Here is a 13,533-nt window from a genome sequence, read left to right as displayed (position 1 = left end):
GTTCAATATTATTCTGGAAACATTAGCCATAGCAATTAGACAAGAGAAAGAAATAAAAGGAATAAAGACAGGAAAGGAAGAAGTTAAACTGTCATTATTTGCTAATGATATGATATTTTACATAGAAGACCCAAAAAAAGTCAAAAGTCTTCTACACCTAATTGACAGATTCAGTAGAGTAGCTGGATACAAAGTCAAGACTCAAAAAACGATAGCCTTCTTGTACACAAATAACAGACTCACTGAGAGAGAAATTAGGGAAACAATTCCTTTTACAATAGCATCTAAAAAAATGAAATATCTAGGAATCAACCTAACAAAGGAAGCAAAAGACCTCTACACTGAAAACTACAGCACTCTGAAGGAGATTGAAGAGGATATAAGAAAATGGAAAGACATCCCTTGTTCCTGGGTAGGAAGAATCAATATAGTGAAAATGGTCATACTTCCAAAACTACTCTATAGATTCAATGCAATGCCAATTGAAATTCCAACAACATACTTCACAGAACTAGAGAAAACAATCTAAAAATTCATTTGGATACAGAAGAAACCTAGAATAGCAAAAGCAATTCTGGGCAACAAAGACATGATACAATTCCTAACATGAAACTATACTAAAAAGCCACTGTGATAAAAACAGCATGGTACTAGCAAAGAAACAGACCCGAGGATCAGTGGAATAGATTAGAAGACGCAGACACAACTTCAGACACACTCAGCCATCTCACCTTTGACAAAGGAGCCAACCACCCTCATTAGAGGAAAGTTGGTCTCTTTAATAAATGGTGCTGGAATACAGGTAGGTTTTCAAGCTAGGAATATACTTTCTTTAATAGGTGCTATTCAAATTTTATATTTCCTCCAGAGTTAGTTTCCTTAATTTGTCTTCCAAGGTACTTCTTAGAAGTTGTCAAATTCATTTCAAAAAAGATTTTTGTAATATGCTTTCTATCCTTTTACATTCTGTAAAATCTGTGGTAATGTCTTCTAGATCTTGATACTGTAATTTTAAAAATGTATAATTGATATTGTATAATAGGAAGAAAATGTCTAAAGGAGTAGGGGAAGTGGGAGCGGTAGGGGAAAGGAAAGAAGGGAAAAGAAAAAATATGAGAAAAGAAAAAAAATGGAAACAAAGTCTTTGCAAATAGGGAAGGGTGGAGGGGGTGAAGGGAGGGCAGGGGAAGGGGAAAAAATAAGAACCAAGATAAATCATGTAAAGGTACAAGATCCTAATGATGAATGTAACTGTATTTTATACCTAAAATGTACCAATAAACTTAATAAGAGGAAAAAAAAATGGTGCTGGAAAAACTAGATTTCAACCTGCCACAGATTAAAACTAGACCCATATCTTTCACCAAGCACTAATCTAAAATCAAAGTGGATCAAAGATCTAAATATTAAAACAGAACCACTAACCTTGCTGGAAGACAGGTTAGGTAGAACTCTTAAAGACACTGGCATAGGAAAAGACTTGATGAACAAAGCTTCAGTAGCACGAGAGCTAGCACAGAGAATCATCAACTGGGATCTCATCCTATGAAAAAGCTTCTGCACTGGGCCAGGGATTTAGATCAGTGGTTCTGCCGCCTGCCTCACAAGCGCAAGGTCCTGAGTTCGATCCCCAGTACCAAAAAAACCCACAAAAAACTTCTGCACTGTAAGAGAAACTACCAACAGAGCTAAGGGACAACTTACAATGTGGGAAAAAATTTTTACTAGCTATTCCTCAGACAAAGGTCTACTATCTAAAATATATAAAGAACTTAAAAAAATCAGACCCCCCAAATTTAAAGACCCAATTCAAAAATGGGCATCTGAAATGAACAGACATTTCTCAGGCAAAGAAGTAAAAGCAGCAAATAAACATATGAAAAAATGTTCAACATCACTGGTCATTCAAGAGTTGCAGATGAAACAACACTGAGATTCCTTCTCACTCCAGAAAGAATGGCTGCTATCCAGAAATCAATCAATAACAAATGCTGGCGGGGTTGTAGGAAGTAAGGAACCCTTTTCCATTGTTGGTGGGAGTGCAGACTGGTGTAACCACTGTGGCGATCAGTATGGAGATACCTCAAAAAACTAGTATTAGAGGTCTCATTTGACCCAGCTATTCCCCTGCTGGGTATCTTCCCAAAAGAATCAAAAGAAACATACCAAAGTAATATATGCACACTCATGTTTACAATGGCACAGTTTGTAATAGCTAAAACTTGGAAACAGCCCAATTGCCCATCAACTGGAGACTGGATAAAGAAGATGTGGTTTTTTAAAAAATAAAATGGAGTACTATTTCACCATAAAGAATGAGAAACTAGAGACATTTATAGCTAAATGGATGCACAATGAAGCCATACTCTTAAGTGAAATAAATAGAACACACATGTGCAAATAACCATATAGTTTCTCTGGTGTGAGAAACTGAAAGTGTAAATAAGAATCAAAATATATAATAGATAATGTGAAATAGGAAGAAAAGGTCTAAAGGGGAAGGAAGTGGGAGGAGTAGGGGAAAGGAAAGAAAGGAAAGGAAAAAATATGAGAAAAGGAAAAAATGAAAATAAAGTCTTTGTAAATAGGGAGGGATGGAGGGGTTGAAGGGAGGGCAGGGGACGGGGGGAAAAGTAAGAACCAAAATATATCATGTAAAGGCACAAATTCCCAATGATGAATGTCATCATATTTTATACCTAAAATGTACCAATAAACTTAATGAAAAAAAAAGCATCTACAAATCTGGGCATGGTAGTGAACACATTTAATCTTGGCACTCAGGAGGCTGAGGCAGGAGGATCACCCCAAGTTCAAGACACAGTGAGTTGAAGAACAACCTGTACTACATTGTTGAGACCCTGTCTGAAAAAACCAAAAACAAATAAATAAATACATGCATGCATGCATACATACATACATACAAACAATCTACAGCTTAGCAAAGAGTTATAAAGGAAATGCTCAGGTCATATCCACCACCCAGGTTTAAAAAAAATAAAAATCAAAGTATCCTGTGTTTGCCTTCTCCTCTGAAGCCTACTGTTTTCCAAAGTGATCACCATTCTGACTTGCAGAGCTCTAATTTACCTGATTTTCTTTAGAGTTTTACTGTCCATGTATTCATCTCCGAACAATATAGTTTGCCTCTTTTTAGCTTTATATAAATGAAATTCTACTGTGAAAATTTAAAAAAATATGGTCAGGAAAACACTGAGAACAGGTTTCTGTTTTATCTTACTAAAAGAAAAAGGGAGAAGCATTTCCAAAATACACATCAAAGTCACAAAAAAATTGGAAAATCAGGATTTTTTTTCTTAAATCGAGATTGTGCGTAAGTATGATCATGTGTGTATAAACACTTAGTGTATACAGATACACACAGATATAAACTAAGTCTGTCTGCCAAACACACTTCCATAACAACCATCTGTTCTTAACTGCTTGGAATCTTTTCAAATTATCCTTTAAAGAAGACCATTTTAATCCATTCATTTGTATGTCAGATTCATATATTTAAAAGACTTTATACAGAAAATCTCAAAAACTATTCAACCCCATTCTCACCTAAATACTTCATATACTTCTATTCAGCTACCCATAAGGGGGGTTCTAACAAGAAGCAAACCAGTTTTCAAATTAACAAGTATTTACCGAGTACCATGAAGGGTTCAAAAGTGGTGTACAGCCCGGGACCTGGTTTTAAAAGGTGCATACTCACTCAGGAAAAATAAAATAAACATGTTTAGTCTTAGTCTGTTCCAGGGCAAATGTTGAATGGTGTGACAGTCACAAGTTCAGTCAGCCGGGGATTTAGCTCAGTGGTTTCGTCACCTGCTACGCAAATGCAAGGACCCGAGTTCAATCCCCAGTACCAAAAAAAAAAAAAGAAACAAGTTCAGTGAGAAAAGCTTCGGTTACATGGAAGAGGTAAGATTTTAAGTGGTTTAGTTTAAAAATAATGGCTCACAGGGCCGGGGATTTAACTCAGTGGTTCCGCTGCCTGCCTTACAAGCGCAAAGTCCCGAGTTCGATCCCCAGTACCAAAAAAAAAAAAAAGGATGAATAATGGCTTATAAAGAGGATAGCAAAGACAAAAGCATAACAAAAGGAACCTAAAGGACAACACGAGGACAGCATAAGAATATCATATCTGGAACATGAAGTAATCTTTTTTTTAGAGTAAAACCATACTGAATGGGGGGGCTAAAATGGGGAGTGTATGGCCATATTTAATGTTTTGATCTAATACCACCTCCAATTCCTAAGCAAGAAACTGCGAAGAACCTACAATTCTCCTTGGTGTTTTGGGAAAATTAGTCTGGTAACAGATCAAGGAGAACAGAGACTTATCACAGGAAACTACGAAATAGACCTTAGAATCAGTTCAGATCCATATGACTACAACATGACTACATTTGATCCTCAAATCCAAAACCACATATCAGGCCTCTTTCTTTTTTAAATTTTGTACAATTTTTTGAGGCATAACTAATGTAAATTGAGATTTTTATCTTACGTTTCTCCATATATAAACCCTTTTTGTTGAACCCTTAGAGGAAAAAGGAGTCTTGATAAGATACATAAATATTTCCAAATTATTTCTGTCACTGCTGCCCTTCAGGTGCCAGCAGAGAAGCCATAACAACATCTGAAAGGTGCTTAATGGCTTAGGCTAAATGGCTACTAGGAGAAAATAAAATCCCTTATAGAGTTTTAACTACCAAATCAACCATAAAATCCCCAAGAAAGGAAAACCTATTATAAAGCAACACAATCCTATCATCCTATAGTAGTCTTGAAAAAGCTATTTTTAACTATTTGGTTGAGAAGTACCTTAATGGTAATACATAAAATTATTATTCCTCTTAAATATTATATTCATTAGTTGAATACTCACTAGCAGAGACATGAAATCAAATCTTACTTGCTAGCTACTGATGAATAGTTACTATGTAACTCTGATCTGGATCATTCTATGCCTCAATTTCTTGACTGTTAAAATAGGGTCAATAAGCCCCTCATCCTTGCTACTTTCCATGCAAAGACAGAGTGAAAGGACAAGTGAAACTGTATGAAAACACTCTGAAATTGGGGGCAAGGTGACTGAAGAAGATAAAGTAATACTAGCTTCTGTAAGACATACTAGGGTTGGGGAGGGACAGGTATCTGTGCTACTGCCGCTCCAAATGCATAGCAGATTCTGCCAAGTCAGCAAGTGGCTCCAGAATAACAGACAGCCTGTGTCCCAGAATGTGCTGCTGGCAATGATGCTCTCCTACGTACACAGCATGCTATTGCTTTTCTCTTTCATTTCTCTATGAGCTCCTCAGCACAGGCCTCCTCATTTTTAGCATTTAACACTTTTCCTGCTAAGTCCTAATTCTACCATCCTCCTCGACTTTGCTGCCAATAGGAACTGCTAACAGGCAAATATGAGCATTCTGCTCCTCATTTAACCTACAGTTTAAAGGCTGCACACCTTAGCCAATATCCAAGTGACTCTTCCAACCTCCCAGCCCTTATGCCCCACCACTCCTCAGCTCATAACCCTACCATTCGGCCACACTCATCCATTGGTCATAACATAACCCATGGTGCCATTCAGGTTCTGAGTCTTTAGTTCATGGTACAAATGTACTTCCTAGTTCTTTGTTTTCCTGAACGTCTGTCCAGTCCTCTTTTTGTGTGGTTACTGTATCTAGAATATATTTCTAAGCCTGTATTTATCATGGTATTAGAAAGCCATGTGTCCTTTCTTCTAGACAAAGTTGTGCAGAGGAAGGAACCATATCTTGATACTCATCCCTGTAACCCAAGACCTGGCTTTGTAGCTGACCCTCAATATAAAATTGTCAAATCAGAGTTTCCAATGTAATTACTAGTTCTTTTGACTTTAATCTCTAAATTTAATGTATTTAGCACATGTAAGATTTTTACATTCTAATCACAAAGAAACAAAATAAGATCAGATATTAGCTACAAATTGGGGTAAGTTCTATGAAGGAAATCAACTAGTTTAAACCATGAATCACTGGGATGAGAGGCACATTTCTACTTTAGATAAGGAGACAGGAAAGCCCTCTCTAAGGAAATACTATTTTAGGTACAACTTAAATGTTGGCAACCAGTGTCATAAATTGTGGAAAGCATTCCAAGCAGAAGGAATAGCACAGGCAAAGGTCTGTGGGTGGGGAAAAAACTGTTAGTTCAGTTCATTAAAGATGGCTAGCCTTTTAGCTGGAGAATACTGATAGGAAAAAGTTGTTTATCTAAAATGGGAATTTGGTAAAATAAGGAATGTGTGTGATCACAGAGGCTGCTTCTGGGCATACTAAAAAGTCTGAATTTTATTCTAAGTGTAATAGAAAGTCATTCAAAGGTCACTAGCAGTTATTAAAATGATGTAACTTATGTTTAGCAGTGAGCTACAGAACAACTCCATCAAGGAGGCCATGATGGCTATGTAGCATAGGTCAGTACCTTCATGAAATGGCCATACCTCTGCCTGCCAAGCCAGTGTAGAAGCTGAGAGCGCAGATGTTCGGCCAGCTCCAAGAACAGCGATGGTCTCTCCATCATCATCCACCACTTTAAAGTCAAGGTCCTCATTGTATTTTCTGCGTTTCACTTGTCGACCTGAGCGTCGTTTCTACAGGAAAAACACATCTGTCAGAGCAGCTCTATGAGTCAAAGGCAAAAGCCTGTATAAATATACCCTCATCCATACTTCCATGTCAAGCAAAGCTTTCTCACCTTACAAAAGGAATCTTAAACCCAACTCTCTCAAGGGCTAAATTCACTCAAAATGGGATTTACCTGAGTGAGAGAGAGAAAAAGTCTAACCTTGAAACTGCCATGATCCACTAAAACAATGTAGAGAGAGGAGGGAGATGTTTTATTTATCAATAGCAGTGATATTTTCCCTCCTTTATGGAATTGGTTTTTATTTCCATAAAACAGGAATGGGAGAACATCCAGTTATTTTTGAGGTCTACTCTAGCATTAGCTGGAAGCTCAGACTTTATGACAATGATGACAGTTTTATTTATTTTTGCTTGAATTCACCATACTTACGAAAAACTCCTAAAAATGTAGTTTGAAAAACTAATCAATATCAATTTTATTAGGACTTACTTTGAGAATTTCCTAATACTTCTGAAATTCAGGGACACATCTTAATTGTGACAAAATGGCAAGTTACTATCTAAACCTCATGTCTAATTAAGTAGCTTGTATCTTTTGGATAAACAACATGTATCAACAAAGCCGTACAATAGCTCTCCTCAAACAGAAAAACACAGTTTACTTCTACAAACGTATCACACCCCAACAGCAGAATGACCTCAGGGATCTATATACCTGCTAGCACAATCTCAAATATTGAACCCTAAAAAACAAACACCAAACTCTCAACTCTCTTTTCCTGTAAAGGATACCTCCTGAGCATCCGTCTATGTTCCCCATCACTTTTTTTTCACTATGGCACCTCTGTAATGTTTAATTTTAGGTGAGGTACTCCACCAAAAACCCTCTTTTCCATTCTCAAACACAGATCACAATGCTATAAACACTTAATTCCCTGCCAAATCCCATCAAATTGATGTGCTTGGTCTTCCACCTACCTGGATACCTAATAGCTCCAGCTTAAAGGCAGTGAAGGGGGTTCTTCTCTGATATCAGACACTAGGACTTAGGAACAGTATGATGTTATGATAAGCTGACACCTTCCTACAGTGAAGATCACTGAAAAACTAAAGGGGACCCAGGTGACCTTGGAAGGTACACTAGGTTAGTCTTACTTCTAAATGGTTTCCTTGTAGCAGCATGGTTTAGATAAACTGCTACCGATATGAGGAAATAGCACTTTCAAATATTAGAATTCATGTCTTAGAAAAGCTGCCTGAACACAGAGGGAAAAATCACCATCAGTGTCCTAGGCACACTTTGCCATATATTTAGGAACTGAACAGACGGGCAACTACTTCTTTCCGTATTTAGCCAAACATCTCTTACTATTTTGGCATAATGAGTACAACCCTGGGTTTTCCAGCATCTAGAATTATGAAGTATCCCTGACCTAACCCTCTGATCACTGAATGCATTACCTACGAGGCTAAATAGGCACCCTGAACCTTACTTAGCTTGGCTTCAAACTTCATTTTCTGCATCAACTTTGTCTGCAGCCTAATATCATACTACTTTCTAAGAAACCCAATACCACTAAAGAAACAAAACAAAACAACCAAAAAACAAAACTGGGAGATTATCTGTATGAAGGCCAGGCTAAGGAAAATGCTTGTGGTCTACCTGCTCACCCAGCAAGACAGAAAAAGCCCAGCTCAAGTCTGTGCATAGGGTATAGTAGGCTAGAGACAGGCATAGAAGAGCACCAGGATCAGTGTCAGCAAGACCCTGTCCAGCAGTCATCACCTCCAGCAACTCCTGGTCACAGCTGTACCTGGCTGTCAGCAGACTCAGTGGACTCCTCAGGACTCCGCAGGGATGAGTTCGGCAGGCCCTGATCCAGCTCTAAACTCTCCACTGTTGTTTCACTTTTCCTTTTTCCTTTCTTCTTTCTCTCCACTGGGGTTGGTCCTTGCTCCTTGCTACAAGGAGAAATTCAGAATTAAAACTGTTGGGAAATTTTGAAAACTGAGATTTCTCATATGATCAAAGTCATGAAATCACATCCTGGAATTCTAGGTCCAGGGAAGGCTTTAATAGGGAAACCTACAAGAGTTTCTTCCCAGAAATGTACAGAAATATAGGAAGAAACATCTTCATGGATTGATGCAGAATTCATTTTATTACATTCCTATAATGACTACTGTGGCTATGATTAATGTAATAAGAAATGACATGAATATGTCCAAAGACCTCACTTCCAGTTTAAACAAATGTCTTCACTATGAAGTTTGATTGCTTCAGATATTAAAAATCAAACTATAATGTCCCTATAAGTTACATAGGAAGAGACATCTTCCTAATCTGTCATCCTCCTCTATTAAGCAAAGTCTATTTATAAAACCTGGAATAATCACTAGGAGCTCAAAAATGAAGAGAAAACTATCTTCACCCTTGAGGAGCTTACAGTTACAAAAATGCTACAGCCCATCTACAGTCACAGCTGAATGCTTCCTCAGTGATGCAGAAATGGGAAAAGTCCAAACATACTGCACGAGCCTGCTGAGATGGGAACATTCTTCTCTAAAAGGCCTTGGCTGACCCTCCTAGACAGTAAACTCTTTTTCCACACTCCCCAGACACTTCAACTGTGGTTTGCTTAAAGTATGCAATCTCTAATCTTTCACCTAAGTTAGTCATAAACCATGACACCAGGCTCAGGTGTTTGGGTAACTACATACAATGACTGGATCTTCTGCTGTTATTCAAAAAATATTTGCACAATGGATGAACATTTTATACTCTCTGATATGTTCTACCGGACTCTAAGTTCCTAAAGGGCATGTGATTAAGTTTAACTTAAGTTTTGTATTCCTCTGAATGAGTAGTTAAGCCTTGTACACATAAGCACTCAATATTTAAGCAGGTCTTAAAAAGATTTAAGCAAAGGGTACATGGATAAATTCAAGAATGGATAAGATTGCTTGTGGTTTGGAAGACTTAAGAAAACTACTTGAGCAGAGATATACAAAGAATTTTGATAGATGTTAGATAGAAACAGTAGTAACAGTAATTAATAATGACAACTGCAGCTAATACTTATACATAACACTTAAAATATTCAGGCAGGCACAGTTCTAAGTCCTTTACATGGATTATCTCTGTCTTAATTACTTTTCTCCTTGCTGAGACACTCAAAATTAAAGGAGGAAAGGTCACAGTTTGTAGAGGTTTCAGTCCATAATTGGCTGGCTCCAAGACAGGATGACACAGCAGAGGGGAATAGTTCATGGCGGCGGAACATATCAAAAGCAACAAGAGGGCCAAACACAGCTCTTTCTATCTCTTACATCTTTTTTTTTTTTTTGGTACTAGGGATCGAACTTGGGACCTTGTGCTTTTGAGGGAGGCGGTGCCACTGAGTTAAATCCCCAGCCCTCTGTCCCTTATATCTTATCCAGCCTACTTAGGGCAGGTAGCGCTGTCCTCTTAATCCTAGTGCCCTTGAGCCTAGCACTACACCATGAATCAATTCCAGCCGCACACACTCTAGATCTAACCACCTCTGAAAAAGCCCCACCTATGACAGCATGAGGCTTTGGAGGGACATCTAGACACAAGCCATAACAATCTCTTTCCAATAACATTATGAAGCAGACAGTATCTTTATTCTCATTTTATTGTGAGGAATCTGAGGCAAAGTGAGGTTAGTTAGATTTCCAGAGTAACAAGGCTAGGAAACAGTGGAGACAGTATCTGAACCCAGGCAGAAACTGTGCTCTTACTCAACATGGCACCGGGGAATGTAAGTGTCACAGGTATATTTCCTAAAAGTCAGCTGTGTGGCTGGATGACAGAGCAAGTGCACAGAAACACCATGTGACAGATTTGGAAGGAAAAATTAAGGGTATAGAAAGCCAGGGAGTTTAGACTTTGCCATGTGAGGAAAGTGCCACAATAGCAAGTGCAGGTAAGAGGGACTGATTACATACCCTAGATACAGCCAATGAGGTCTCAATCACGAGAATGCTCTGAAAGGTTCCCCAGAAGTACAAGTATTAAGTCTCAACAAGCAACAGAATAGGGAAGAGGAAAGAACTCACATTACTGGTATTTCCCATCAGGTGAGTTGGTGGACAGTGTGTGGGAAAAGAGGGAAATGGGATGGCCTTGTTTAGGGATGTGAGGTCCAGAAAGCCTACCAATGACCAATGAATCAATCTGTTCTCTCAGATACTTTCACCCCTCACCAAGGCCAGCACAAAACCAGCCTATTTTTGATACTGTAGGATGAAGACTGGCTGTTTACCTATCTACTGAGAAAGTTCACAATGAAAACTATTCTAGTCCAACCTGAGGCAGTGAAACTCAAGGAAATCCAGCCATTTTAGAAGTTTACAGTGTTTAATAGAGGGGAAAAAGCAAAAAGGCTTCCACTTACATTAGTAAAGAAAAAACTCAAGTAAAATGTTTTAAAGACACTAAATTTTGACAGGAATATTTATCTCATGTTATAAGGTTTCTCACTAAGAATAGTATATAGTACTTATATTCTACACAGTACTTACACACTGCGATTGAGGTGTTACAACCTCAGTCCCATCAGGGAGCCATAGAAAATAATTCTCACATTCCAGATGAAGAAACTGATGCTTAAGACAGGAAAGGTCCCAAGGTCAGCAGTAGAGCAAAGGACAATGCTCAGCTCACCTAAGTTCCAGGGTGTTTTTTTCCCCATACCATGTATTTCCTGACTATTATTTTTTAAATTCTAGCCCTTTTGATAGACAAAAAAATTAGATCTCCTTTAATGTTATTTGAATCTCAAAATAAATGATTAAGAGAATCAGCAACAAAAAAATTTCCAATGATCAATTTTTTAAAAAAAAATCACAAATCCAGTTGTTCATATTTTTATGGCTGTCAGCAAAATAAGGTTTGTCCTTATTTTTAATGCAAATTTAAAGAAAGTGATAACATCTCAAGGTACCATTCAAATTGTATGCTCAGAGGCCCACTGACTGACTCTTGTAAAACTTTAGATCCTTCTCAACATTTGAAATTAATTTCATCTATCTACTAAATGAACTTTATTAGAAAACTTTGTCTCTACATATTTACTTCCCATTTTAAATATTTGTCCCTATTGATGAATGCTAGAAACAAGTGCTTCATTGTATAACATCATACTTACAAACCCAAATTATAATTAAGGAATACAACTTCTTCAAAATAAGACAGTTTAGTGTGAATCGTATGTGCATTTTCAGAAATACATAAAATGATGAAAATAAGGAGGAGATATGGTGAGGCACTCTAAAGTCAAGCCTGCGGACTATGAGATTTTTCTTAGCTAGAGGCTGGGGGTAGGTGAGGTAGAGAGGACACCTACTCAAGTATATCAGTAAAACTAGAAAATGCCTGTTGAAACCTGTTCACTTATCTGAGGATAAATAAGAAGATACTCTACCTGGGAAATCTTCAAAGTGATTTTTCTGGAGGTTACCTTTGGCAAGAATCAATTTTGAGTTCCAAAAATTCTTCCTGAAGCTCTTCTGATAAAGACAAATATCAGGAAGAAAAGATTCCTTGTAAGCGTACAAATGGGACTTTCAAATAGGAAATCAAGAAAATATCACTTGAATTTATCCTCCAGGAAGACTCTAGAAAAAAATGTATCTTTCCCCTCTTTGGAGTTAGTTTCAGAAACCTTACAATTCAGAGTTTTAATAAATAAATGAAAACATTTAATCTCTACATTGCTATATACATAGGTGGATTTGTTACATGAATACTTGTTTGCTCCTTGAAGTTCCAAGTTCCTCAAAAATAGTGGCCAAATAATACCTAGCAAAACTACATACATATATCCTTTGACTTAGCAATTCCACTTACCAAAATTTACCCAAAGATAAAACCTACAATACCTCCAACAGTATGGAAACACATGCACATTATTCACCAGAGCATTATTTGGTAACTGCAAAATAACAAAACTACCTAAATGTCTAAACCTAAGTGAGTGAATAAATTAGAATACATACAATGGAGTACTATGCATCTGTAAAATGATTAAGAAAAAAATTTTATAAACTAATATGTAATCAGTTCTAGGATATATTAAGTGAAAAAGCAAAGTACAAGAGAATATCCCATATAAGAACAAAGGTAGAAACTGTCATATCTATTTGTCATTACAAAAAGAAACACAATGGATGGATAAGCAAAAAAAAAAAAAAATATCTACAGAAGATAGAGAGAGAAAGGGTGAGAGGAATACAGGAAGAACTAACACTTTCTGAGTACACCTTTTTACACAGATTTGACTTGTGGAAATATGAGGAATGAATGAAAAATATGGTGAATGTTTAAATTTAAAAACAAATTATTAGGCCGGGGATTTAGCTCAGTGGAGCCGCCGCCTGCCTCATAAGCACAAGGTCCTGAGTTCAATCCCCAGTACCAAAAAACCCCACAAAAAACAAATTATTACAGCAAAAGACAAACTGCCATTAATCCCATTCAAAAATACTGCCCCTTGCTTCAAACACGTTTATCCCATCATTCTTGTCACTTTCTGAAGCAGCTGTGTAAGTCCTCTTTCAGGATTGTCTTTAGTTATGCCTTGCTGCTCCCTTGATGTCGTGAATAGATTCAAAATGTTTACCTTTCACGGTCATTTTGACTTTGGGGAAGAGCCAAAAGTCACAGGGTGCCAGAACCAGTGAATATGGTGGGTGACGACATACAAAATACATTTATTTTACAGATATTGACTTAAACGTTTGATGATCAACACGTGGTGATCAAAAAAATACATACTGTTAATATGTATTTAATATTCAAATTTTAAAAATGTATTACAGAAAGACACATTTCTATGAATGCCCCTCAAAATACTCTCCT

The 13,533-nt window shown here is 37.3% G+C and overlaps 1 protein-coding gene across 5 annotated transcripts in view; it reads right to left on the bottom strand.

Moving 5' to 3' along the window:
- The window catches only part of Chd6 (chromodomain helicase DNA binding protein 6), a 235,537-nt gene that overhangs the window by 123,489 nt on the left and 98,515 nt on the right, over positions 1–13,533 (bottom strand). For all 5 annotated transcript variants that reach the window (XM_004858220.3, XM_087197902.1, XM_021239068.2 and 2 more), the window contains 2 exons: positions 8,462–8,609; positions 6,503–6,652 (listed from right to left, as the gene is read on the bottom strand). In XM_004858220.3, the coding sequence (XP_004858277.1) occupies positions 6,503–6,652; positions 8,462–8,609 (298 nt within the window). The remainder of the gene's footprint in view (positions 1–6,502; positions 6,653–8,461; positions 8,610–13,533) is intronic.

This window comes from Heterocephalus glaber, unplaced genomic scaffold (genome assembly GCF_053883595.1).
Source record: "Heterocephalus glaber isolate CG9 unplaced genomic scaffold, H.glaber_assembly_v1.0 deba00001673, whole genome shotgun sequence".
Lineage (NCBI taxonomy): Eukaryota > Metazoa > Chordata > Mammalia > Rodentia > Bathyergidae > Heterocephalus > Heterocephalus glaber.
Note: the sequence above shows the minus strand (reverse complement) of the source record. Positions and strands in the feature narration are given on the sequence as shown.